Source organism: Leopardus geoffroyi, chromosome B2 (genome assembly GCF_018350155.1).
Source record: "Leopardus geoffroyi isolate Oge1 chromosome B2, O.geoffroyi_Oge1_pat1.0, whole genome shotgun sequence".
NCBI classification, from domain to species: domain Eukaryota; kingdom Metazoa; phylum Chordata; class Mammalia; order Carnivora; family Felidae; genus Leopardus; species Leopardus geoffroyi.
The window spans coordinates 14946815-14971899 of NC_059332.1; the positions used below are offsets into that span (position 1 = coordinate 14946815).

The window sequence follows — 25085 nt, forward strand, 5'->3', positions numbered from 1 at the left end:
AGACATGGCATTGAGACTTCGGTGTCAGTTTATCTATCAATACAGGATTCCGTCGGCATCTGCGTCTACCTGGATGACATATCAGAACACTTCTTCAAAGTCAGGGTGTCCGTTCAAAACCAGGCAAACGCTCGTCACTTGTGGGTCTCTCAGCGTTACGCATGACTCATCTAAGTCATGACTAGCGCAGGCAATGCCCTTCCTTAACCAGATTCCTTGCTCATCTGTGCAAAAATTTCAGAAGTGAAGGAAACCGTCACTCTTGATGAACAGGTGGTGCCAACTCACTAATTATCGTAAACAGGGAATCATGACATATTCCCAAGTGATGTCTACTTTGCCTAACAACGGTCACATTTAAAGATTGGGTAATTTAAAAAAAACTGCCCAGATCACAGAAGGCTAGAGATTAGACTAAATGGACTAAAATGGACACTGTTCTGCTGAGCGGCAAGGCACATTCCGGAAAATGAGTCAAGCAAATTAAAACCAAAAATGTTATTTATCGAGGTAAAGATAATGGTTTTGTTTCATCTTCGTCCGTGTTTCCGAAAGCTCAGGTTTGCAATGATCTGACGTTAACAGAAGTCCAAAGTAATGACTGAATCTCAACCATGAGTCAAAGAAATCACACTTCTGGTGTGGAAACAATAACAATTTAATGGACAAACAAAACATTATCACAGTGGATAAAATATCGAAGCATTGTCGTGTTTTCATTCAACAGCATGAAGAGTTTTTTGCTGTCTTCCATTTAAAACTCTTTAGAACCAAATGAAGTTACCAGCAACTTTTTAAAAAGGAGACTATCACAATATTCAAAGAAACACGAATTTAGCACTGCAGACATTACACAAATAAGCAAAATGCACAGTACCCACAACCAGAGCTTTCTAGAAATCTCATATTACTCACCAATTTATTTGAGGTTACATTTCAGACAAAATGAACATTAAAAAAAAAACCTTATAAATATATAAATCCCAACCACAAAACACCTCCTAAACATTAGATTTACTCTAAGTACAAATGGGTTTTTGGAAACTGCATTCACAATGCTATCTAAACTAGATTTTATGAAATTATAAATGTATTGAGCTGTAACTTGGGGCTCCAATTCATTGGACCACACCCCACGTATGCTTTCCCGTCATACTCCCCTTGGGTGGACATATTCTCAGAGTCAATAGCTATACGATTAAAATCAAACTACGACTATTCTAAAAATAAGCGTCAACTCTTCCCGAAAATTAGGAGATTGGACTGACCCGCTGTAATGGTGCCACGCAACGAATGTTTCATCGCCAACAAGTTCAAGTAGTCTTAGTAACGCCCTTTTCTAAGAGTAATAAATATTCTAATGTTAATCATCAGTAATGGGTTTTAGGAACTGAAAAGCGCTTTTTTTTTTTTTTTTTTTGGCCTAGTTTCTGTGGACATTCTATTCCCTCAAACCTAAAACCTGCTAGACAATTTCTTCTCATAAATATATACATTCGACTTCCCCTCCGTCACAGAATCATTAACACAAGTCACACGGCTTACGCTTTTATTTGAAATCAATTACGTAAGAACTTGAACCCGTTCTAAAATGGACTGCCAACAGGACCAGCGATATGTCAAGTTGTTCTCTGCCGTTTCCTTTGTGTTTCCTGGGAGGGTCCTCTCGAGCAGCCCGCCGGCTCTGCTTCTGGCCCATCTCTTTGCCCGGCCTCCTGCAACACAATTTTGCACACAGGCCTAAACCACTGTGTTTGGGTTACAATTCAATACAGTACAGCGAAATACGTCGGTCCGCGGCACCTCAGACCATGAGCTAGAACATCTCCACAATTGTTTCTGGGCTTCCACGGCCACAATTCATTCACCCCAAACCGTTATAGGAGTAAGTTCCAGAAGTTCACAGTGGAATTTGAAATACAGTGGGGGGAAAAAAAAAAGCCTCATGAGTGTCTAACAACTAATTTCAGGGGAACCTCATTCTGGGTAAGGGGTGGGGCTTGTTGAACAAGGTGGCTGACAAGACAAAACTCAACTAAAACGTTTTAGGGAGAGACTCCACGGAAGGTTTCCACGAACACTAACCGGGCTGTGAGAATTTCAGAGAAGACTGAGGCGAGAGGAAAATAAATATGGAGGGAAGGGTGTATCTCAAAGACAAGGGGCCATGTTCTGTCATGAACGGCGCTGTGATGCAAAGTCCACGGTGGGTTTAATTTCTCTTCAGTGATGTGGCAAAACAGGTATTTAATTGAAACCGCACAAGGGCACGGGGCCGATTCGCTCTTGGCAAAGGGGCTTGTGCACAGGGAACAAGCCCCTCGCTGGGGCAGCAGACCACAGACAGTGGCCTTAAGTTCGAGACAAAACACCTGAAGATTCCAGGGAACGTCAACAACCAGGTGTGGGAGGGGAGGCGGGGGGGGGGGGGGGGCGCGCAGGGGGAGTCACACTTTTTAAGCGGCCGTGTCTCAGAACAGCTTTCCTCTCCTGTCTACCCTCCATCACAGATTCTCGAGGATTACGAGAGAAATCGTTCATCCCTAGCCGTCTACAAAGACCTTACTACAGCCTGACCCCTCGCCCCTGGGGCCTGTCTAGCAGGGCTGGGGGAGATCTTGGCCATTTCTGGGGGAAGACTCCCCGGAAGAGCTCTAGGAAGGCTGAGCTCCTACATGTCTGCGTCTTTGCCAACCCCTAAGTAGAAATGAACGTGTTTGTGTCCAGCATACAGGAAAACCGACGGAGTCCAGATTTCGGTGGAAAAAGAGACCACAAACATTTGGCCGACGGCTTCGTTAAGGTCACGGACGCTCCTCGCAGAGAAATACAAAATGAACAAATGATGAGTGACCTCACTTCAAAGGTGGCGGCGGGTGTCAAATTTCCTAGTTTGCACATCGGTTAAGAAGAAGGGGCTACACAGTCTAGAAACTCGTGACAGACGCACTGGCAGAAACCGTACACCATGAGGATGACAAGGCTCGAAGGGACGAGGCTGACAAAGACGACCCCGAGGGTGACCTTCTTAGACACGAGTAAGTAGATCCCTAGGGGTAAGGAGCTGAAATAGAGCAAACCCAGCAGCCAAACCAGCACCCGGATGGATGTCTGAAACAGCAGGGATGTGCAGTTCCACACGGTCCAGTTGTGGGACACGGTGGTGACAGAGTCGAAACTTGCAGGCCGGTAGAACTCGACCACAGGAGTGGAGCTCAGAGACGGGGAGCTCTCTCTCTGCACCTCCATGATGGTTATGACCAGGCAGTTGGAGGAAGTGTGAGAAGGGCTGACGAGAGACGCCAGCCTCTTGGGGGTCAGCAGCAGCTCGGTAGGGTTTTCTGGCAGGCACTTCTTGCCTTTGCCTCCGCAAGTCAAGTTTACCAGGATGTTGTTGTCATCCGGCAGGCTGCTGACTTCATCATCCGGCAGGCAGGTCTCAAACCTGCAGAAAGGGCAGACGATGACGCCTTGCGGGGAGTCCCCGAAGTCTATGATCTTGTAGAGGCATTTGGCACAGACCCTGTGACAACACTCCAGCACTTTGGGTTTCCTCTGCTTCAGGTTGTACCGATTGTAACAGATCTTACACTCGAGCTCGTCGGAGACCTGAGAGTCTGCCCCATCTTCCGGCGGCTGACTGGCCATCCTGAATGGTATGGACACGGTCTTTGGCCAGAGGAGTCTCTCTGAAGGATGACTTCGATTAAGGTGTCCCTCTGAATATCACATCATCCGAATCAGGCAGTGGGGCCAAAGGGCAGGAAAAGGAGGGACAGAAATCAGAAATCGTCCAGGCATTTTGAGCTTCTACATTCACTCTGTCTCAAACACATATTTAAAAAGGCCACATGCAGGGTCTGCAAAGGAAAAAAAGAGATTCTAATATAGTGAAGAGTTCACTGAAAAGGGCTTTCTGGAATTTGCGGAGCTCCAGTGGCTGAGAAGCCATAGATTTAAAGGTTAGAGCCCCTTCACCTCCTCACACATTTCTGCGCCAGGACAGGAAAGTGTTGTCTCCATGCTTAGCTGTCTCAGTCCACAGATACGGTAGGAAAGAACGAATCCAGATTCCTACTGGTCTAAGTACATTCTAGAGCATCGTGATCTTGACTAGATACAGAGATTCTCTCTCTGAAACTCGGAACATTTCTGGGCCCTTTGAAAACAGAACGGGACGTGTATCAGAAACAGACACATTTGCAATCAAATTCCATTCAGTACAGACTGATCGATTCAGATCATCAATAGCATAAATGCCAGTCTTCTAAATACCCTCAGCAGTGCTTAGGAATACACACAAAAGAAGGAAAGCCTTAAGGATAAATTCACTCCGGGAAGAATGGGGCAGATGACACGTGACACAAGCATCACAACCAGGCCAAGTCTAACTCTCGAAAAAGAGAAGTAAACACAAGGGCAGCTGGGTGGCTCAGTGGGTACGCATCAGACTCTTGATTTCAGCCCAGGTCATGATCTCGTGGTTCTTGAGTTCGAGACCCACGTCGGGCTCTGCGCTGACAGCACGGAGCCTGCTTGGGATTCTCTCTCTCCCTCTCTCCCTGCCCCTCCCCCACTCACACTCCTGCTCTATCGCTAAAAAAATAAGCAAACATTTAAAAGAGAAGTAAACAATACATGCGCAGTTGCATCTCTAAGCGAGAAGAATCGTGCATGCATGGCTATGGGGACGAAGTCCTCAAAGTTCCCCTACTCGCCCAGTTTATTTCATGTAAACTCTGTCTCTGCAGTGAACAGAAAGCATAACAGAGTCAACAGTGCCTAACGTCGGCCCTCGGGTGCTGTTACTGGCTTTGCACAGAAGGCTGAGGCTTGATTTTGTGTGCCCAGTCAGTCCTCGATTATTAGCAGTCACAAAGGGGGCTGAAGTCTGGGCCGTCTCCACACCACCAGTATTTGGCTTTGACGTGTATGACGTTTTTGGTAAGACATTGATGGTATGTTTTGCTGGGGAAAATATCGAAATGTATTTGAATTTCTGAGCACACTTCCACGCCCAGCGGAGGAAGGCTGCCGCAGCAGCTCTAGAAAGCCCAGCACAACTCTTCGAGGATTAACTTCGCTGTGGGTCATCCTGCTTAACAGAGAAGAGGCAGCAGATGCCTCGACTTGAAATATTTGGAATTATGAACAGCTGGCTTGTGAATATATATTATCTTCCTTTTATGACTTCAGCTAATTTGTTAATTGATATCATATAATACAAAGAAGGCATAATGGATGGCAGTTACAAGACATAATGTTGGGAAAAGGAAGTCACTCCATAAACAGAATCTCTAGTATCACCCAAAACACGGAGGTAGGGTTTTTTTTTTTGTTTTTTTTTTTGGGTGTTTTTAGCTTTTAGTTTTTACATTTATTTATCTTTGAGGGACAGAGAGAGAGAGACGGAGCACAAGTGGGGGAGGGGCAGAGAGAGACGGAGACCCAGAATCCGAAACAGGCTCCAGGCTCCGAGCTGTCGGCACAGAGCCCGACATGGGGCTTGAACTCATGAACCATGAGATCATGACCCGAGCCGAAGTTGGGGGCTTAACCCACTGAGCCACCCAGGTGCCCCGGGTTTTTGTTTTTTTTTTTAATAGAGTTTATTGTATACGAATGCATGTATTTATTTCAAAACTGCCATCATAAGCCAATTTCTGTATATCTACTCTTACGCACGAAAAAAGGATATACAGACACACACATCCTCTCTTCTGTGCCCTTTCTTTCCATGTGCCCTCAATGTTTTCTTCATTCCTGGTCCTGAAGCATGTGCCCATGTGATCGCGAAATGGGACTGTATCTTGCCCACAATTCTACAAAGCTGGCTTCTTGGTCTCCTGTGGGATGGACATCTATCTCCAGGAGGGGAGCCAAGGGCCACAAAGATGTTCTATCCCTGTCACTACACCCAGTCCTCACCACCTTCACAGAATGGGGCCCGGCACCAGGCAGGTCCACTTCCTGGACAGCTCCCCCTTGTCAGGCGTCCCCTGTGGCCACGCACAGACCAAAGGCCCATCCCAAAGGAGTATGTTCTGTTCTCTGTGCAGCAGTCCTCCCACTCAGCCTTAATGCCTTCCAAAACCCAGGCGGGCTGAAACTAATAATAGGGGTAGAATTCGCAGCAGTGACTGCCTCCATCGCCATCAAAAGGACCGATGTGTGTGAAGGTGTGTGAAAAAGTAAAAGACAAAATGTAAACATATACGCCGAGACATCTGGAAAAGAGCAAGTGAAATATTCAGTGAGGATAAGTTAGCAAAATCAGAGAAAGCTAGACTGTGCATCTAGTAACATCAGCAAGAAGCTTATGTGGATGTGAAAATTCAGCATTTGATGAGCAGCTCGTCCCATTAATACTTTCTGTATCACGCTTTGAAACAAAGCTTTCCTTTTGTCACAGAAAACCATTCTATCGGACCTTCGAATGTGGTGACACGGTGTTATGTGATAATGTTCCTCTTTATAAAACTTCACATCGGGGGCTTCTTGGTAACATGCAAAGAAAATACCAGATGTTCGAATATCCAATCAAAGAGACATCTACTTCAGTCCTAAGGCCAACCGTAGCAAACCCGCTCTCACCAGCAGAAATACTTTAAGTCCTGCCTCTGAGAGAGGCCCCCCGCCCCGGGCAGGGCTGGCTGACAGCCTTGAGTTGCATCCCTGGAAATGCGGCCAGGACAAGGGTTTCTTCCTGGGATGCCATAAAGCAGCATGGTGATCGTTCCTCTCGGGGAAGGCAGGGTACCACCTGCTGGAGTTCTTAAGAGTAAATACTTCATCTGTCTCCTTGTGACTCGAGGGTCTCTCAAAGGACTCGACTAATAACCGAAAATCTGTAACTTCATTGGGCTGCCACGAGTCAGAGTTATTTGGTCCTCCAAAAGCTATGCGTTCACCCCTGACAAGAGCTGCGGGCAACAGTCACGATGCAGAGTGAAGGAAGTCAGACCCAAAAGAGCACATACCGCAGGGTTCCATTTTTAGAAAGCTCAAAACATGCGCACACACACATACACACACACACACAGGCAAAACTAAGCTGTGCGGATGCAAGTTTAGGTGGTAAAGCTAAGACGAAAAGCCAGGAATTGATTAACATCCAAGTCAGGATCTCAGATGCCTTTGAAGGGGTGGAGAAGCGGGGTCGGAGGGCACCGGCTGATAGGCTGATGGTCCTCTGGGTTCTCAGCAGTGCTCCGTTGGTGACATGCCATCGGGCAATACGTTGTTTCTGTACTGGTGTTATCTTTCACGGTAAAAAGTAAGAAGTAAGAAGGGGAGAGGGGAGGGGAGAGGGGGCGGGGAGGGGTAGGAAGGGGAAGGGAGGGGAGAGAAAGGAAAGGAAATACCTAAATATTTTTGGTATTTTTAATAGCCTGGATTTTTCTGTCAGTAGGTATTTTAGATCAACTTATCTTTCCCTCTACGATCTGTAATTCCATTTTTCTTTTTTTTTTTCTTCCACAAAATTGAAATGTCACTTATTTATCACCTAAACATCCAGGCACTACTGTTAAGTCAATATTGAAATGAACGGAATCTTTAAGACACGCCGGTCTGGCGCGTTCCTTGAGGAGAACTACTGCTGAAAGTCTGTCTCAGCAGGCACAGGGGAGAGAGTCTGGCATGCTAAAACTGCCTCAAAAATAAATACACATAATTATGCAAGATGACAGATGTGTTACACCAATGTTATCGTGGTAAACGTCTTGCAATATGTACACGTATCACATCACGGTTACACCTTAAATTTACACAATGGTGTATGTCAACTGCATTTCAGTAAAGCTGGGAAAAGGTTTTCTTTTCCTGGAAAAATACATATTTAAGTATATGAAGGTGATATTCCTTATCAACCACTTAATAGCCTTTAATCCTTTTATAAGTCATCTGGGGTAAGATCATCCACGTAAATAATCACCTACTATGAATCTTGGTGCTATCAGACCAACGTTTAATTGCACTGCCCTAAATGTACGGTACTTATTGTGTGACTCAAACCCACTTCCTCCACTGCTCAATTCTTTTGATCTTAAAGATGCAAATTTTGCTTCTGTTTGAGGCAAAGCCTCCAGCAGACATCTGTGGTTTCCGTCTACCTGGGATCTTCTGGTTTTCTCCTTTACACAGACCTGCACCCCCTTCTGCCACTGCCACCGCTTCTGCGGGGACATGCTCCCCGCGCGCTCAAACCACGTGACTTGTGTTTCTACCGTCCACTGCCCGCGCTGCCTCCCTTCTCTCCAGAGGTGTGGCTTTGTGACCCGGAAGGCCAAGGGAGGGCGCACAGACCAGAAAAAGATGTTTCAAGGAACTGTCCTGCCCTCCAGAGGGAGAAAAAGGGAGAAAAAGCCAAAGCCAAAACCAAAAAAAGAAATACAAGACAGCAGAAGGTGGAGATACAGATAGAGGCAAAAGGCAGACACCTGACGACAGGTGAACCGGGCCTGAGTGGAGGCTCCTGTGAGCCAATGAATTCCCTTCTTTGCTTCTGCTGGTGTTTTGATTGGATTTCTGCTACTTACAACTCCAAGAGCCCTGGACACAATTATCATGCTGTATTTGATTTGAGAATGTATTATGTTTTTAGATCTAGGTTCCTCCTCGCTAGGGCAGAAATTATAAATGATTTGTAAAACTGAATACATGTACTTTTAAAATTTCACTTGTGTGCGCGAGCACACATGCACATATACATACAAATTTAAATTTACTAAACATGCAAAGGTCGTCATAAATATCATTGTTTATTAGTCGCGTGTGTGCGCGTGTCTGCACGCATGAGTGTGTGTGTTCTTGTGTATCTGGCTAATTTCTCCTCTTCACTCCCTCCATCCACATCAGCGTCAATGCCACCTTCTTCCCCGTCCCCCCAGTCACACATATTAACTACCTGGTAGGTTTCTTCTGTATATAGCTCCATGTACACATATTTATCCAGTACATATCATTAGAATGGCACACACGAGCACCGTGTTTTCCATTGTCTTGACTATTTAATACCCATTTGTCCGCATCTTGCTTTTCCCATTCAATCATGGTTCATGAAAAGCTCTCAATTCAACTGATGACAAATTCCTTTTTTCATGAGTGCATATTTCATTCATCATTTGGATACACCGTAATACAGCCAACCACCTCTCTCCTGGTAGACGTTCATCCATCTCCATTCTTCCCCAACACATACATTTCGGCAGAACACAACCTCGTGATACGCATCCCTACATCCGGTGTTTTTATTTCTTTGAAAGAAAAGGGAGTGGAGTTCCTGAGTCAAACGGATGTTACCCCTCACAGATGTGGCCAGCCTGCTCTCCAACGGGAGGGTAACCCATACGTCAACCAGTAGTAGTAAAAGTACTTTGTCCCCCACCAGCAATAGATGCTATTGGACTTCAAATGTTGGCCCGTCTGAGGGGTGACAGATCATGATTTGGGTCTGAGTGCCTTCTCACCTGTTGGCTTTCCATGTCTGCTCCTCTCTGAACTACACCTTCTCGTTTTTTGCTTATTTTTCTATTGGATTGTTGGGCCTTTCTTGTCCATTTGTAAACATTCCTTGTCATGAGACACATGAAACTCTGTCCTCTGTATTGCAAACGCTTCCTCGGATTTTACTATTTATTGGCTTTGCTTCATATGTTTTGAAATGCAAAATATTTGACTCTTCGGACAGTCAGATGTTCATCCTCTCTCTTGTAGCTTCTAGGTCTCCCATCTTAATGCTGCTCCTAATATTATACATGTGGCTGTTTTCCTACAAAGTTTGTCTCGCTTTATTTTTAACTTGTTTTCAGTTTTTATATACGGTATAAGATACAGTCCTAATTTTATTTTCTCCCAAATTTGGACATTTATATTTGGCAAGGAAATAACCTATCTCTTCTAGTTTTTCAAGTTCGTTGCCATAGCGTTGAATACCGTTCTCTTTGCTATCTTCTTTGATTCGTTCCTGCCTCTCTGATTACGTCTTTGTTCTCATTTCTGGTCTTGTACATTTTTTACTGTTTATTTCCTAATCAAACACATGAATCTTTGTATCTATTTTGCTGTTTCAAAGAACTAGAAAACGCATTTGTCCTTTACGTTATTTTTTGTTTTATGAGCTTCAGCTTTCATCTTTATTATTCCCTCTTTCTAACTTGTTAGTTTGTTTTGTCATTCTTTTTTCTCACTTTATAATAAGGGTATAATTTGTCTTTATTCTTAAGTAATGAAAACATCTAAAAGCTCTAAAATTCCCACTAGCTACAGCTTTCACTCTATCCCAAGCCTTTTGGAATAAATTGTGCTCCTTTGACAGATATCTAGGTATCTTCTAAATTGACTTTTGTTTTCTCCTTTGATGCTAAGGTTTTAAAGAATGCTTTTAAATTTCCAAACAGTAAAGGGTCTTTTTACTACCTTCCATTATTTGTTTCTAATATTACTGTGTTATGATCAGAGAACAAGATCTATAAAAATCCCTTGCCTTTGAATTTGCTAAGGTCTTCTTTGTGGTCAAGTATCTGATCAAGTTTTGCCTCTGATTCAGAAACGAATATTCTGTGTTAAGGGATGTGAGGTGTCCCGTGCCCATCAAATCCAACTTTTTTATTTGTTCAATTTCTCCATCTTGGGGTTCTATACAAGGTTAACACAGGTTGAGACAAGCAAGAGATGTTTATGCAATTTCTCACCATAACTATATTTGCATTTGTAATACTTTTGCTTTACAGATTTAGTGGCTATGTTATTCTATACATACAGGTTTATTTACCTCCCTCATCAACTGTGCCTTTTAAAAATTATTATGTAATGTCTTTGCTTATCTTATTTACGCCTTTCCCTTAAATACTACCTGTCTAAACCTCATATTGCTAGTTTCTGACTGTCCGTATTTGCATGGGATCTTCGTCCATCCTTTTATTTTCACCTTCTCTCACTTTGTCTCAAGTGTTTTTCTTATAAACACGAGATTAATGCATTTTTGCTTATTAACTCAGTCTAACAGTATCAAACGTTTAATGGGGAAATTTTAGTTCATTTTCATTGAATGTCAAGACTGCTATATTCCAATTTATTCTTTCCTTCCCACTTGAGTTAACTGATTAATGTAGAAAATTTCCTCTGCTAGTATCTCTCTTCACCTTGAGGTGTTTCTGTTGAACTTCTCATGTGGATACTTTTTGTTTTATACTGTTTCTGGAGTATTTTTGTCAGAAAATGGGTGATGGCATCTCTGAGTTCCTCAAGAGCAGCAAATTTTCTTTTACTCTGACAGGGAAATGGCAGCTTGGGTATGTATGTGGCTTTTAGGCTGCTGGCTTTTTGTCTCTGGAAGTTACTCCACTGTCTCTAGCACTCTCTGTCATACATGAGAAATCTGGGGCTAGTCTGATACTTCCTCATGGTAGTTCATTTGTTTTCTCTGTCTGGAAGCTTCTAAGATTTTGCTTTTTATTCTCAAGAGTTCAAGCGCTTTCCCAATATATACAGAGATGTGTTTTTTCATAAATCTTGCCTGGAACTTGATGAGCCATTTGAATTTATAGACTCCAGGGGCACCTGGGTGGCTCAGTCGGTTAAGCTTCCGATTTCAGCTCAGGTCATGATCTCCTGGTTTGTGAGGTCAAGCCCTGCGTCGGGCTCTGTGCTGACAGCTCAGAGCCTGGAGCCAGCTTCAGATTCTGTGTCTCCCTCTCTCTCTCTGCCCCTCCCCCACTCATGCTGTCTCTCAAAAATAAACATTACAATTTTTTTTTTAATTTATAGACTCCAGTCTTGATATTAAAGCTCAGAAAAATCGTTTCTTATATTTATGTAATTATGGCCTTTCCCCCATCCGTTCCTTTGCCTCCTTCTGCCACTCCTGTTACTCACACATCGCATTTCCTGGGTCTATTTTCTCTTGTGATTTCCGTCCTTTATATTTTTGTTCTGTGCTCTCGGGTTCTTCTGCCTGACTGGCCAGGGTGCTAATTCAAGCCTCAGGAATAATCGTCGCCTCCTTTAATTCATTTGCTGAAATGTTTGATTGGAAATTCACGCATTTCATCCCTAGGAAGCCTTTTCGTGCTGCATTTAAATCTCCTTATACGCTCTTAACTACATTTTGTCAGGTTGTCATCCGTCTCCAGCCGCTACTCTATCGCATTAACCGTGTGTTCTATCTGTTCTCACGGACTGTCTTCTCGCTGGCCGTGGTGCCACTATTTCTCTTTGTTGTATCGCTGGGGTTCAGGTCGGATTGTTGGAGGACCCATGTGGCTGCACTTACATCAGCAGTGGGAGCACAGTGGCCTCTGCTCCTGTAGAGCGACTCCTGGAGCAGTGCGACAGCAGGCAGGCACCAGGGCCCTGCCGAGGCACCAAGGGGGAGGGCTTTATGTTCTAGAGTCTCCTCACTCTCTCCCAGCCTCCAAAACAGGGAGGACTCAGCCCAAGGGTTCGTCTTCTCCCTGGTCTTTTGTGGGACACGTACACACACAGTCACGCGCACACAGTGGGGCGAGGGAGGTTTTCGATTTGCCTCCCAAGACTCCCTCAACCTTTGTAGGTCAGGATCTATATAGTATCCGATGCATTCTGATCCTCCCCCCAGGACTTATCAGATGCCCATCTTTATTGCCAGCCCCATCCAGCCCAGGAAGTAAGCCCCCACCCGCTCCCTCTCACCCTCACCTTCCACAGAGCTCAGGACTTCCCTGCACTGCGGGTTCTGTTGGCTCCAGGGGTTGGTCTGGGTCAGGAGAGGCAGAGTAGAATGGAGAATGGCAGGACGGTGAACCACTTTACCTTGCCATCTTCCCAGAATCCTCACCAACTATAATTCCTGGGTTTCTTTTTCAAATGTGTATCCAGATCAAAAACATGGGAATTTGTGATAAAAGTTTAATTTGGGGGGGGGGGGGAGGCGGGACATGGGAGTCCTCATCATGTTCAGTGACTGTTATGTAAAGACACATGTCAAACTGATATACATCTCTAAGTTCATAAAGATTTTTGAAATTCACTTTTTAAAAAGGATTCTCCTTCCCGAATATTCTTTTGTGTTATTCCTTCTATAGCAAACTGTCTTACCCCAAGAATACATAAACTTGCCACCCACAAGTATCAGAATCCTCTTACTTTTTCCTTGGCTATCTTGCTACCTCTCAAGTCCTGGTTTCTATTTCAGAAGCTGTATTAACACATATCAGTTATATCAAAAAAACACTAGATCAGAATTCTTCAGGGGCGCCTCAGTGGCTTAGTCGGTTAAGCATCCGACTTCAGCTCAGGTCATGATCTCGCAGTTGGTGGGTTCGAGCCCCACATCAGGCTCTGTGCTGACCGCTCAGAGCCTGGAGCCTGCTTCCGATTCTGTGTCTCCTTCTCTCTCTGCCCCTCCCCCAATCACGCTCTGTCTCTCTCTCAAAAATAAGTAAACATCAAAAAAATTTAAAAAAAGAATTCTTCATATCATATTTTTCTTTTTCAAAAATATTCATATATACTTTCAAAAACTTAGACTGTTCATGGTCTTTCCTGTTTGGATCTTAGGCTATTTTGGGTCTTCTCCCCCAGCTTTTCATGATATAATTCTTCTATTTCAATTTTAAATTTACTAGTAGACCATTTTACCTAACTATCCTTTGCCCTTCCCCCATCACGTGTAGTAGATTGTTTGCATGCAAATGGAGTTGTAATAATTCTCCACAGCCCTTTGCAATGTGACTTTCCACTGACCCATCAACAGGTGGAGGAAGCTGCTTCCCCATCCCTGAAATCGAGGCTGACCTTGTGACTTACTTTGAATAGCAAAGTGAAGTGACTTCCTAAGAGTTCTGACCCTTGACCTCAGCGTGCTTTACGACTTCTGTTGGCCTCTTAGGACCCTGGGACAGCCATGTGGGGAAGCCCAGGCTACTCTCCGTGAAGACAAGAAGCCCAGACAAAAGCCAGTATCAACATCCACACCAACACCAGTCATGCGAGTGAGACCATCATGGCGCAACCAGCCTCTGCTGAACCACCAGTGACTATATCCATTGAATGAGTGACCCTAAGAGAGACCAGCCAAAGAATCATCCCTACAGAACCCAGTAGAAAATGCTGATCCACAGAATCGTGAGCAAATAAAATGGCTGTTATTTTAAACCACCATGTGTTCAAGTGGTTTGCTTTACAACAATAGATAACCAGCCTACCATGCTAAACTATCCCTTTCTGACAAAATCCAAAGCTAATCTCTGTCCAAAGAAATTATCTTCCTCATTTATCAATGGCCGCCGTTCCTACCTAGAAGATTCAGACATTCTTACGGACTCCAAAGCTGCCTGACCCTGTGGTTCTTGCAATTTTTGTTTGTGTGAGAAAATTCTTGGTCAAAATCCAGTTCTTGTATTTTTGCTATATATAAACCTTTATGATCTTTATCATAAGTTTCCGTTAATTATAAGCCTCTAAGAAGCTCAAAACTTGTAGAAATACTGCATAATCTTCCTAACGGTGAAACGCAATTATAATTCCCTTTTAACAGATGTGTAAATGCCCATAGAAGGTAAGCATTTTTTCCAAGATGCCCTAAGTTAGGGCAAACGGAGCTCAGAAACAAACTGTCGCTGTGATCCTATTTTCTGCCTATCCGGGGCTCTGGCCTGTGTATTGCTCTACCGTCCACGCAAGCTGATTTTCTATGCCTTGGGGTGACTTTAGGTTCTTCCAAGTGATTCTCACACAGGTTTCATTTAGCCTGAATCATGCTCCCAGAGTCCATCAACCATTTTAATTTGGCATCAACGGAACAGGTTCTATTTTTCCCCTTATTTCAGAGTAACAGCTGCCAAGTTCCAACTCTCATTTCCTGGATCCTCCTCCCATCCTGGAAAATAAACATGACTAGCATCGCTTTCTACATGATGAGTCGAGAGATCTTGAAGGGCTCTCTAACAATAACAATGAGGACGACACAAAACTGATACAAACTAAGGGATTGTCATTTCCGTGATCTATGGTTTCTGTTTTGAGAGCCAGTGCTAACGATTTGCTTCTGTCTTTCAATTCCTTTTTTTTTTTTTTTTTTTTTTTTTTTTTGCAAAAGGAGCCTCACTCCTCAAACATGGTCACTTCGTGGGCATCAGTTTTTATGACAGCCTAAATTCTCTAATGATTTGGGAAACATTAGCAATATTTGAACTTTCATATTACAGCATGACCGCCTCAGAGTTCAGGTTTCTGCTATTACGCCTTTTCGTTAAAAGCAATCTTTCTTGCTATTATAAACGGCTGTCACTTAGAAAACCCTAAAAGAATTGCCTTGACAGATGCCGAGCACTCATTCCTAACAGATCAACAGCTAACTCTCAATGAATTTAATCTGCAACACCCATAATCCTTAATGGCTGCCTGACAGCACACACACCATTCCAGAAACTTCCCTCAAAGATTAAAACTCTTGCCCCTCCTCCAGGACCAAGCAATTTAATTTGATAGGGAACCATAATCTATTCGAATACAGCCAAGTTAATGATCTAGAATTCTAGGCTATTGATTTTGGACAAGAAGCCGCTATTTATACATGCGGAGGAGAGATTTATGATGCATTCTTTGCTAGGGTTTTAATCCAAATGAACGTCCAGCAACAAAGGAGAAAAACTAGGTACTCCTCGCCCTATGCATAGTGACCCACATCGGCAACCTCACGGCCCTGGATGTACAGCCAGGAACATGACCGTCACTTCTGGCAGTCTGAGATGGAAACACATAGGGATCTGGAATCAGGAGACCTAGATTTGCAGGCTAGCTCTGATACTGACTGGTTACGGGATCTTGGGCTAAAAGATAATGAACCCTGGCTCACGAGGCAGTGATTCCATGAAATCACATAGGCATAAACATTTTTGCATAAATAAGTACCATATGGATGTCCTGGAAATCTAGAAGTAACATAGCCATTGATATTTTGAAAGTACTCAGGGGCGCCTGGGTGGCTCAGTCGTGAAGCCTCTGACTTCCGCCCAGGTCATGAGCTCACAGTTGGTGAGTTCGAGTCCCACATCGGGTGAGCGTGAGCCCCACTTCGTGTAAAAACATGAGCCCCAGGTGAGCCCTCCTTCTCACTCTCCCTTCTCTCCCCGCCCCCCCCCCACTCCGCCTCTTTACCCCTCGTGGGATATTCTCTCTCTCTCTCTCGCTCTCCCTCCCTCCCTCCCTCCCTCGCTCACTCGGGCCTTCTCTAAAAAAAAAAATAAAGTCCTTCAGCGTTCCAATCTGGTATTAACAGAAGACTCTGCATTGAACACAGTACCGAAAGGTACACAGGTTTTCTGTCTACAGACAGAACACGCTGCAAATAAAGTATATGCTACTAATTCTGCAATATCATACGAAGCTCCACTACCTGATGAGTTGCAAGAGATCTTTTATTATGTTTCTCTTAATCTATCTACAGGGGGCATTAACAGATCATGTAGAAGTCTTACAAGTTTCGATTGGTTGATTTGTACCTTCCTCTTTACTTGGAAGAGGCAAAGATAAGATTTAAGAAAATCAAGGGTTAACGGGGATACAGGCTGCACATGACATCATTAAAAGTGACTGACTCCTTCCCCATTAAACAAACCTCTTTGCTATTAATTCCTTCCTCCATAATTTCCCTTGGCCAAGGCTTACTAAAACTCTCTGACCATATCAAGAAAGAATAAAATGTCTAAAGACACTAAGGTGCTTTGCACCATTTCTGCAATTTCAATTTCAAACTTAGGTGGAAGCAGCTGAACTATTTTCATGCCAGTTTCACTAAATGAAACGAAAATTACACACGCACACATGCAAATATTCCCTCTTTTTCCAGACCAATGTAAGCACCTCTCTTTTGGAACAAAGATGGAACGTATCTACTCGTCCAAAAAGAATGCAGTCACGTTCCTGAAGTCACGCGGAAGATCAAAACCTTCTGATATGTTTTTATCGCTTTATTAGCAATTGATAGTAACGTTGTCTCAATGGATTTAGAAACTCACTTTAAAAGACCAACTGCTGAATTTAATTCTTGACTGACTCATTCATGATACAGCTCTCTTTTGAAACTCTCTCTCATTTAATCATTCGACAACTATTTTCCTCGTATCTATTATGTGTCCGGCTAGATGCTAGATGCCGGGGACGCAAAGACAAACAAGGTAAGAGTTCTGAAAGCAGAAGCTGATTATAAAGGTACGTGGATCCTCTTCTGCCTTGATCTGGTTTTACCTCTCGACAGCTTTCCACCCAATGACGACCCCCTTCCTCCTGAAACCCTCTCTTCTCATTGCTGCCGCGATGGAACACTCTTCCAGTTCTCTTCCTGACTGCTCGTTCTCGACGTTCTCCGCCAGCTCTTCTTCTGTCAAATCTCCAAATGCTAGAGCATCCTCGCACTTGGCCTCGAGCCACATGCTCCTTCTCTATCTGCCATCCTTCCCTTGGATTGTCTCATTTACCCCAACAGCTTTAAATACCATCTGACAACTCCCCCAATTTTGTGTCTACAGCTCGTGCCTTTCTTCTCAGCTCCATACCGCCTACTGGACACCACCACCTGTCTCTTATAAACACGGCAAATTAACCTAAGTCCGAGCCCGGCCTTAACCCTCCTCTGTAACTCCCACCCAACCAGCTTCCCCATTAGAACAGCCGACACCACAGTTTCCTGTGTTTCGGGCCAAAACCAGGAGTCATCTTTGATTCTACGGTGTGTCTCATCCTCACGTCCAACCCACGGGCAAGTCAAGTCAACTCCGCTTCCAAAGTGAGCCTCCAGTCTTTCCACCTTCATCAGATCTTCGACCTCGTCCACTACAAAACTGCCTCCTCACTGATCTGCCTGCTTCTAAGCTTGCCCCACTGCAAACTATTTTCTTTGCAGAAGCCAAAAGTGCACTTCTAAAAATACAAATTAGATCATACCTATTGCTTGTTCAATAGTTTTCCATTGCATAGAGATTAAAATCCAAACTCCATACAGCAAGGCACAACAGTGTGGCCCCTGCCTTCCCTCCAGTCCCCCCCTAAACCGCTGTCCACACTGCCTTCCTATCACATAGGCCTTTGTTAAGTTGCATGGACAGTCCAGGCTCTTTCCTGCTTTAGGCGATGTCCTTGATGTGAGATGTCCTTACCAAGCTCATTCTCTCTTACGGATCTGAACCTTCAGATAAAGTCTTCAGGGAGCACCTCCCTAATTACCTTCTTTTTAAAATTCTTTTACCATTTGTTTTCTATTATAGCACCATTTTTTTTTTCTTCAACAAACTTCCATAATCCCAATTTAACTAATTAATTTGTCTGCTCTCAATCTCCACTACTAGAATGTAGTTTCTAAGAATACAAGTGCCATTGATACGTTGTTTCCCACTGTGGCACAAGCACCTATCATAAGCCAGCACAGAGTAAATACTTGCCAAATAAACAAGTATATTGAATTATCTCCAAGATTCCTCCTGTCTCCATCAATCGGTGTTACCACATCACACGTTGCTAAGTGTGGTGAAGTCAGCACTTTGTCTTGATAAACATTCTTGAACACTGTACATTTTTAATCTGGATTTTTAAATTACAAATCTAATGTCCTATAATTATCGTAAAGAAATATTGAATCTGATCAGATGAATTTCCCAAAAAATCTTTAACTCTAAAGTAAATATGTAAAAATATTCATAAATCACAGCATCTAGGAAGCCCTTCATAGATGTTGAACAAATGAATGAATTCCTTTATCTTCATTACTGACAATCCCCAATTTTCATACATATTTGTCCACCATTAGCTTCAGGTTTAGGCTCATCAAAGATATGCATTAATAAAATGGATACAATTCCTTTAAGATTGTTTCTCTGTAAATGTCCAGACATCAACCTAAGAAGCTATATGTTCCTTTAAGACCTTTTTTCATTTTCTCTAAATGTACCCTGATATACTAAGCAAAACTGTCATCACCACTATATCTAAACATAGCTTTCTCAAAATTATTATAGACACAGGAAAAGCTAGGAAGGTGTTATGTTTATAATATTACTCTACAATAAAAACAAAGTGACAAAAATACTCTTCCTCTCCCCAAAGTGTTTTGTTCACTTCCCAAATTCTAAAGTACATATCATCTCTTCTCCAGCACTAATAAAAACATTTTTAACACCTCCTGAAATGTAGTATATTTACAGCTACCAAAGTCCAACTGTGCTCTGACTCAGCAAAATGAGAACAATCGAATTCACGAAATGCTTTAATAAGAGGCAAAAATGCTTTAATAATGGGCCAAAACATGGGCAAGGGGAAACGGAAATCAAGTCAGATTTCATTGCATTTATTTGCCCTGAATGGCTTTTCTCAATAGGCTTTTCGGACTCAAACTTAATGAAGATGTCACTTTGCAACACAGCTACAAAATGTGGCGTTACTGACTGGCACAAACTCAACCACAAAGATCAGGATAAAGCAAAACGCTACAACATTATTTTTGAGGAGATAAAAATGATAGTTGTACAGGAAAAGCAGCGCGCTGTGAAGAAAGATACTTTTGTATTTATTACATATTAAGGTAAAGCAACTGTGTTGTGTGACAGACCCATTACACACTCAGACCTTCAAAAGGCAAACCTAGAAGAGTGCTGCTGTCCTTCTTATCAGCCCAGAAAATAATTGGCTCAGGGAAGCTTCTAAGGTATGAAAAACATTTCTCCCAATTTTATGGTTGAGAGAAAAATAGAGCTCAGATGCTAGTATCCTTGAAGTGGTCAGAATTAGTCTAGAAAATCTGTGTGGAGGGGCGCCTGAGTGCTCAGTCAGTTAAGCGTCTGACTCTTGATTTCTACTCACATCACAGTCTTGTGGTTCATGAGATCGAGCCCCGCGTTGGGCTCTGTGTTGACAGCATGGAGTCTGCTTGGGATTCTCTCTCTCCCTGCTTCTCTCTCTGTGTCTCTCTCCCTGTTTCTCTCTCTCTCTCTCTCAAAATAAATAAACAAACAAAAAAAAAAAAGATGCTACTTCCTCTTAAAAAAAGTAAAAAGAAAATCTTCATGGAAAGGAGGGAAACGTGTTGTGGGACAAGATATATTAAATGGAGAAGTAATGTCATAGAGTCTAAAGCAAAGGATAGCCAGCCGAGATTGGGCCAATGCAGAGACAGGGTGTAGTGGAAAATTAAAATAAACAGTTATTGGGGCGTCTGAGTGGCTCAGTCCGTTAAGCGTCTGACTTCGGCTCAGGTCACGATCTCATGGTTCGTGGGTTTGAGCCCCGCCTCTGGCTCTGTACTGACAGCTCAGAGCCTGGAGCCTGCTTCAGATTCTGTGTCTCCCTGTCTCTCTTCCTCTTCCCCCACTTGCACTCTATCTCTAGCTCTCAAAAATAAATAAACATCGAAAATAATTCTTTTAATAAGTAAATAGCTATTAACAACAACAGGGCAGAGTGAAATGGGGAAGCAAAAGAAGCAAGAAATACATGACCGTCAAGTGAAGGCCTAGTCTCAGAGATCAGAGACTTGAAGGGAAGAACAGGTTAAAACCTAAAAAGAAAGAAAAGCAAGATCCCAGTGTGCTCAAGGCCACAGAAGTCCCCCAACATCCTTCCTGCTTATTCTTCCAATATAACACACAGCTGGGCCCACCTTACCACATCCTGGCTGATACTAACGTTATCAACTTTTCCATTAAAGCCAAAGTCGACTTAGGATAGTCAATGATGGGCTGTCTGCATGCCAAGTGTATCCCTTGTATAACTGACTTTTTAACGGCCGAAACTGAGAGACGGGGGCACAAGTATTAAGGGGCCCTAAGGACTGCCAAGGATCCAAGGCTGGAAGATGACCATGCACACACCAAGGAACCTATGCGAATGACCGCTCAGTATAGATGGTAACTAAGCAGTGCCACGCCGTGGCCACAGCTGACCGGGACTTTTAGTGAAGGATGGAAAGATCCCTGGAGTTCCCATCATGCACGTTTCTACTACAGGTACAACACTGAACAGATGCCAGGTGATTATGGAGCCCCTTGGTTCTAATTCTTCAAAAAAGGGTTCCTCTGCCTGCCTTTACCAACTTGTTCTGTTGCCAGCGGCCGTAGCAATAGGCTATAACACGAATTATTTCTCCACTTACTCATTCACTCTGTTACGAGCTGAGTATGGCTAAATACACTCGACTTTGGGGGCGCCTGGGTGGCTCAGTTGGTAAGCATCCGACTTCAACTCAGGTCATGATCTTAGTGGTTCGTGACTTTGAGCCCCACGTCAGGCTCTGTGCTGACAGCTCGGAGCCTGGAGCCTGCTTCAGGTTCTGTGTGTGTGTGTCTCTCTCTCTACCCCTCCCCTGCTCGCACTCTCTCCTGCTCACACACACTCTCTCTCTCTCTCTCAAAAATAAAAAAAAAAAAAATATGGGGCACCTCGGTGGCTCAGTTGGTTAAGTGTCCAACTTCAGTTCAGGTCATGATCTCACAGTTCATGAGTTCGAGCCCCGCGTCGGGCTCTGTGCTGACAGCTCAGAGCCTGGAGCCTGCTTCAGATTCTGTGTCTCCCTCTCTCTCTGCCCCTCCCCAGTCATGCTCTGTCTCTCTGTCTTAAAAATAAATAAAACACTTAAAAAAATATTTTAAAAAAATAAAAAAATAAACATTAAAAAATGCACTCACTTTCTGATGGTTTTTGAAACTGATATTTTGTATCATTTTAAAATTTGTTGTATCTTTTTATAAACCAGATGATTACTCGCAAGTAAAATAAAACAAAATAAAATAAGACAGCTACTGGGAGACAACTTTCAGAAGGCTTTAAACCCATCTTCAAAATCTTTTCATTGATCAACCGGCAGCCAGGGGCCCCATCAGTGACAGGAATACATTTAAAAGGCGCCTCAAGAACATGGTGTACTCTTTCTCTTAGATTTTGTTTTTATTTGTTAGAAAAAAAGTCAAAGTTGAAACATCTTATACTCCACAATAAATACAGAGATAAAAACATCAGAGCTCAGAACGAGACACAGAGTTCTAAAGGTCATCCATCTATGGGGAGTAACTGAAATCATGAGAAGTAAGACTGGCAAACCGTGAGCCTTCCTAGGAAGTGAAAGGAAGGTAGAGAGAGAGAAAATGAGAAATGCTGAGGATGTATCAGCAAGATCTGGAAACATCGTTAATGAGCTGGGGAAAGAGAAGAGAGAAAAAGAATCATAAAGAAGACAGGAAGAAAGACAGGTGATCTGTAAACCCAAGGACAGAAACGATGAAGAGGGAAGTGTCAAAGCAGCACGCGGGCCAATGAGACAAACACTTAGAGAAGACGGCACGTAACCGTAAGCATCTAAGGAAAAGACGGACTGCACGGGGCTGCGGTGAAAGTCTGGCCGTAACAGAGACAAAAGATAGACAATGACTTTGAAGAGCTGGAACAGAGAAAAGGAGCGAGAAAGAGTATCATCACAGCCAACTGATCTCAGTGAAATACCGACGATCAATCAGGAGACAGCCTCTTGGGACGTACTAAAATTTGAGCCCTTCAAGTATATCCATTTTCCCCCCACTTGGCACTAATGAAAAAAACATATGGGATTAGATCAAATTTCACATCGTAGGCTAACTAAATGATGTTGCATTATGAACTTTGAAATGTCAGTTTGGCTCATCAACAGTGACCTAGTCATGATAAAAAAGACAAGCATGTTAACCTAGATAAAAATACGTCAAACTGCAAGAAAGGGTCTAATATTTGAATTTAAAAGACATCGTTTTCCTTACCCAATAGAACTGAAAAGCTGAAGCGTCGTGGATTTTACCACCGCAGAAAGAGCCCACAGCTGTATTTTCTAAGAACCACCACTGAGGTCCTCGCCTGCACCGACAAAGCTGTGGGCACACACAGACAGGAGATTTTTCCCACTGCGTTTCTGAAGCAAGTGTGCCTCACCCACTACAATCTCCAGCTGCCTCCCCGAGGCCAGCAGGCAGGTGCAATCCGCACGGGAGACACCCCCTGAACACCTTGCCCTGGTGGGCCAAAAGGCCGGTGTTCCAGAGCTCCACAGGAATGTAACAAATAGATGGACAGCTCCTGGCAAGGCCACCACCTCCAGGGTGCTACTACGCAGACAACAGAAGGAAACACGACCCCAATCTTCCTGGGGAGGGGGGAGGGGGAGGCCTATTTAGGTAGCCTGGAGCTTCAGCTTCAGGGACAGGCTTCAGGCCTCCCACACATCTAGAGGCTAAGGAAGGAAGGTCAGAGAACGTAAGCAGGCAGATACTGTCCTCACGCACCTCTCTGGCCCTACTACAGGTATGGTCGTGGCCCCACAGGACAGTACGTACTTGCATACTTTAAACGCTGCTGCCTGAGGGTCTGGCTTCCCATCAGCCTGAAACTAGGCGCTAGATAAGATTCCTCCCCTTGGATCACCGACAGGTCTTGGCACATCCACATCAATGAGGGCAATTAGGTAGTTTAGACAGTCACGAAGGTTTGAGAGACAAGCAGGAGCTAGGGCAGGCTTGAACAAGAAGGATCACACCTACAGAAAACAACTGCTTCAAGACTAAGAGAGGCAGGGGCTCCTGGGTGGCTCAGTCCGTTAAGCTTCCGACTTCGGCTCAGGTCTGGATCTCACGGTTCGTGAGTTCGAGCCCCGCATCGGGCTCTCTGTGCCGACAGCTCAGAGCCTGGAGCCTGTTTCAGATTCTGTGTCTCCCTCTTTCTCTGCCCCTCCCCCACTCACACTCTCTTTCCCTCAAGAATGAGTAAACAAACAAACAAACAAAAGACTGAGAGGGGTAGTTGTTTCACCCAATACATAGAAACAAACACACAGAGAGTCAAGCAAAATGAGCAAATGAGAGAAATATGTTCCAAACTAAAAAAACAAGACAAAACCTCCTAAAAAGACCTTCATGATACAGGGATAAGTAATCTACCTGATAATCCAAAATGATGGTCATAAAGATACTCACTGGACTTGGGAGAAGAATGGATGAACACAATGAGAACTTCAACAAAACACATGTGGAAGTATCAAACCGAAGTCACAGAGCTGAAGAATATGCTACCTAAACTGGAGAATACACCAGAGGGGTACAACAGCAGGCTGGGAAAGCAGAAAAACGGATCAGTGAGCTGGAGGATGAAACTGTGGAACTCACCCAGACAGAGCAAAAAGAGCTCATCGCTACTAAACCAGCCTTACGCGAAACATTAAAGGGACTTCATGCTGAGGCGCCTGGGTGGCGCAGTCGGTTAAGCGTCCGACTTCAGCCAGGTCACGATCTCGCGGTCCGTGAGTTCGAGCCCCGCGTCAGGCTCTGGGCTGATGGCTCAGAGCCTGGAGCCTGTTTCCGATTCTGTGTCTCCCTCTCTCTCTGCCCCTCCCCCGTTCATGCTCTGTCTCTCTCTGTCCCAAAAATAAATAAACGTTGAAAAAAAAAATTAAAAAAAATAAATAAATAAAGGGACTTCATGCTGAGAAGAAAGGACACTGATTAGTAACGAGAAAACATACAAAGGTAAAAATCTCACTGGAAAAGGTGCACATATAAGAAAAGTAGTAGATCCATCACTAATAACACTACTATAAAGGTTAAAAGGCAAAAGCAGCAAAATTAGCTAAAACTACAATAATTAGTTAAGGGGTACATAAAATAAAAAGATGTACAAAATGACATCAAAAGCATACAATGTGGTGGAGAGAGCAAAATGTAGAGTTGGAGGACGTGTTCCAATTTTAGTTGCTATCAACTCAAAACACACTATTATATACCTAGGAAGTTACATGTGAACTTTATGGTAAACCACAAAACAAAAAAATAGTAAATACACAAAAGAAAAAATGAGAAAGAAATCTAAACATAACACTAAAGGAAGTCATCAAACCACAAGGGAAGAAAGAGAAGAAAAAAGGAACAAAGAGGAACTACAAAAGCAGTCAGAAAACAATTACGAAAATGGCAATAAATATATACCTATCAATAGTTACTTTAAATGAAAATGGACTAAATACTCCAATCAAAAAACAAAGTGGCTAAACGAACAATAAAACTAGATCCATCTTATATTCTGCTTGTAGGAGACTCGCTTCAGAA

General features: G+C 43.5%; 1 protein-coding gene and 1 pseudogene across 2 annotated transcripts in view; one reads left to right on the plus strand and one right to left on the minus strand.

Moving 5' to 3' along the window:
* Window positions 1-640: 640 nt before the first annotated feature.
* RNF182 (ring finger protein 182) overlaps window positions 641-25085 on the minus strand; it is a 63347-nt gene continuing 38902 nt past the window's right edge. The window contains exons 1-2 of one of the 2 annotated variants that reach the window (XM_045497343.1): window positions 11563-11612; window positions 641-3860 (exon numbers count right to left, since the gene is read on the minus strand). In XM_045497343.1, coding sequence (XP_045353299.1) covers window positions 2905-3648 — 744 coding nt within the window. In that variant the 5' untranslated portion in view covers window positions 3649-3860; window positions 11563-11612 and the 3' untranslated portion in view covers window positions 641-2904. Of the gene's footprint in view, window positions 3861-11562; window positions 11613-25085 lie in introns of those variants that run through there. The other variant, XM_045497342.1, reaches the window with a different exon arrangement.
* Window positions 17127-21171, plus strand: LOC123609644 (annotated as a pseudogene).